General features: G+C 46.2%; 1 protein-coding gene across 1 annotated transcript; it reads left to right on the top strand.

Moving 5' to 3' along the window:
- The first annotated feature begins 210 nt into the window (after positions 1–210).
- LOC138901319 (MAR-binding filament-like protein 1-1) lies at positions 211–1546 on the top strand. Its single transcript, XM_070189075.1, has 4 exons — positions 211–366; positions 486–593; positions 671–1279; positions 1535–1546. Exons 1-4 carry the CDS (start codon positions 211–213, stop codon positions 1544–1546), a joined length of 885 nt encoding a protein of 294 aa, XP_070045176.1.
- The last annotated feature ends 1754 nt before the right edge of the window (positions 1547–3300 follow it).

Below are 3300 nucleotides of genomic sequence, written 5' to 3'. Positions count from 1 at the left end.
CCCGAAGTCCTTTGGGCATATCGGACAACATCAAAATCCAGTACGGGGGCGACCCTGTTCTCCTTAGTATATGGATCCGAAGCATTGATACCAGTCGAGGTTGGTGAACCCAGTGCCAGATTTCGATTCTCGAGGGAAGAATCAAATAACGAGGCTATGAACACAAGCCTCGAACTATCGGACGAAAGGCGAGAAACTGCCCTCGTTCGAATGGCCGCCCAAAAGCAGCGAATCAAAAGGTATTATAATCAAAGAACCAAGCTCCGCCATTTCAAGCCTGGGGATTTAGTGTTGAGAAAAATCACCATCAATACCTGGAATCCGAATAAAGGGAAGCTAGGACCGAATTGGGAAGGACCATATCAGGTACTCGAGGACATCGGAAAGGGGTCGTACAGGATCGGCGTTATAAACGGCAAGCAGTTATCAAACAACTGGAATGTATCACACCTAAAACGGTACTACTCTGGGGGCCCTCGATCTAGGTTGATGAAGAGGATCCGTTTCGTGACCTGTTTACTGGTATCGAGGATGTTGCCGGTGCCGGTGATGAATCAGATCTTTTTCACGATTTGCGGCAGGCTTTGAACCAGGTGAGTCTCTATGTTCATTTTGTCGGTATTGCCTTTATGTTCGTCTTTCGTTAACTTCGCTTCTTGTTCCTCCGTAGGCTGCGGCGGTCCATCGAGAACAATGTTCTCGTTCCCATAATGAGCTGCATCGATACGCGGCCGACCTAAAACGCACTACCGATGAGAGGAACTCTCTCAAACTTTCCTTAGGGCAGAGAGAGGAGGAAATAAAAGATCTCCGAGCCGAGCTGGCCAAGGCTTATCGAGATCAGAATAATTTGTCTGAGCAGGTAATGATGATTTTGAAAGCCTATGGGTTCGATACCAGAATGGTAGCTAACATTTCGGTCTCGCAGCTGCAGCAAAAAATCGAGATGATAGGGAAGCTGCGCGAGGAGGTCGATGTGATAAGGATGGAATCCTTGCGGTGGAAAGAAGGTATGGACTGCTTTGCTGCAGAAAAGGAGACTGCTCGAGCCCAGTTATCATCGTCTGAAGCCCAACTTCAGACAATGAAGGAAAAAGGCCTGGTTCAAGCAAGAAAAATTGAGGAGCTCGAGTCTCGGTTGGCCTCAGTACTCACCAAGGCCGAATCCGATGCTGAAATGGCAAAGACTTATGTGGATGCGCTCGTGGCCGTCTATCGGGCTGATGCTGAAGCTGCCCAAGTTCAGGCAAGAGAGGCAGCCGAATCCGCCAATGTTCGGGTGCATTGGGTCGCCGAACTTGCTAAGTACCGATCCAGGAGAGAAACTCTCGAGGAGATTCATGCTCGCGGCTTCGATCTCACAGAAGAGATAAAAAGGGCAAAAGAACTTGAAGCTGATGCTGAAGCTCTGGTTTTCGATGATGATGACGACGACGATGGGAGCAAAAGCGGATCCGAGAACGGGGGGGACCTGATAAAGAAGAGACCGCTCCCGTTTAAATTTTTTTTATTTTTTTATTTTTTTTTGCTGTAGCCACCTATGTAGATAATTTTTGTGTATAAGCATATCTCTATGTATTAAACCATTTAATCAAACTTGAACCTCGTAATTTCTGCAACCGAGTGAACGTTTATTCAAACTTGGGGCAATGTATCCCTTTAGGCTTTTGACGATCGAGCGGGTGTTCGCTTGTGCTTGTATCGATGTAGCCCGCAGGCTATTTGGTCGAATGAGTGTTTGCTCGAACTTGAAATAAAAAATAGGTCGTAGGCTTGATCGAGTGAATGATTCGAACTCGAATTAATGCAGCCCGTAGGCTATTTGGTCGAGTGAGTGTTTTCTCGAACTCGAAACGAAAAATAGCTCGTAGGCTCGATCGAGTGAATATTTCGAACTCGAATTGATGCAGCCCGTAGGCTATTTGGTCGAGTGAGTGTTTGCTCGAACTCGAAATAAAAAATACCCCGTAGGCCTGATCGAGTGAATGATTCGAACTCGAATTGATGCAGCCCGTAGGCTATTTGGTCGAGTGAGTGTTTCCTCAAAGTCGAAATGAAAAATATCCCGTAGGCCTGGTCGAGTGAATGATTCGAACTCGAATCGATGCAGCCCGTAGGCTATTTGGTCGAGTGAGTGTTTGCTCAAACTCGAAATGAAAAATAGCCCGTAGGCCTGATCGAGTGAATGATTCGAACTCGAATTGATGCAGCCCGTAGGCTATTTGGTCGAGTGAGTGTTTGCTTGAACTCAAAATGAAAAATAGCCCGTAGGTTCGATCGAGTGAATATTTCGAACTCGGATTGATGCAGCCCGTAGGCTATTTGGTCGAGTGAGTGTTTGCTCGAACTCGAAATGAAAAAATAGCCCGTAGGCTTAATGGTCGCATTATATCTTAATTCTTCGCATGTTATTACATGCCCGGGTTCGGGCCAATTTATACGAGCATGGCTCGCTTCGACCGTTTGGCTCTTTACAGTTTTCCTATCGGGACCCTGTTGCTGTGAAGTAATTCTCTTACGAGGCCTCGGATATCATTATAAATGTTGCACGACCAGTGGTTGCCTCATTAAAAACCTTGCCGAAAAACCCATTTGGGATAAAATCTGTATAAGGAAAAAAGAGTGCAACGCGTGCTTTCTGATGAGAGATCTGTCCCTTGTTTGGACTTCTGCAGGGGTCAGTTTTTGAGATATAAACAAATATGGAAAGGTCCTGCTAGGAACATGATCTAAGGTACCTCTCCACTATGGCCGTGGTAGACTTGTTATAGACAATATCACCGTCCTGGAATAACAATCAAGGATAGCGTGATAGGGAGACAACCAGTCCATGCCCAAAATAACATCGATCCACCATACTGGGCAATAATAACTCGGCTCTAGTCTCAAAATCACTAAGAACAATCAAACACAACCGATACACACAGTCAACAACAATAGAATCACCCATGGGTGTAGACACATAGACAAGTGAACTCAAAGAATCACTGGATACATCCAAATACAGAGCAAAATAAGATGACACATAAGAATAAGTGGAGTCTGGATCAAATAATACTGATGCATCTCTATGACTGACCAGAACAATACCTGTGATGACATAATCAGATGCAACTGCGTCCATCCTAGCAGGAAGGGCATAATATATGGCATGGCCTCCCCCTCTAGGGCGACCTCTACCTGTCTGACCTCCACCTCGAGCTAGCTATGCCGGTGGAGTGGTAGCTAGTGCTGTAACCATATCTTGAGGACTCGGTTGAGCCCGCGGTGTCTGAGAAGTTTGTGGAGGTGCACCCCTCC

Source organism: Nicotiana tomentosiformis, chromosome 11 (assembly GCF_000390325.3).
Source record: "Nicotiana tomentosiformis chromosome 11, ASM39032v3, whole genome shotgun sequence".
Taxonomy (NCBI): Eukaryota; Viridiplantae; Streptophyta; class Magnoliopsida; order Solanales; family Solanaceae; genus Nicotiana; species Nicotiana tomentosiformis.
Note: the sequence above shows the minus strand (reverse complement) of the source record. Positions and strands in the feature narration are given on the sequence as shown.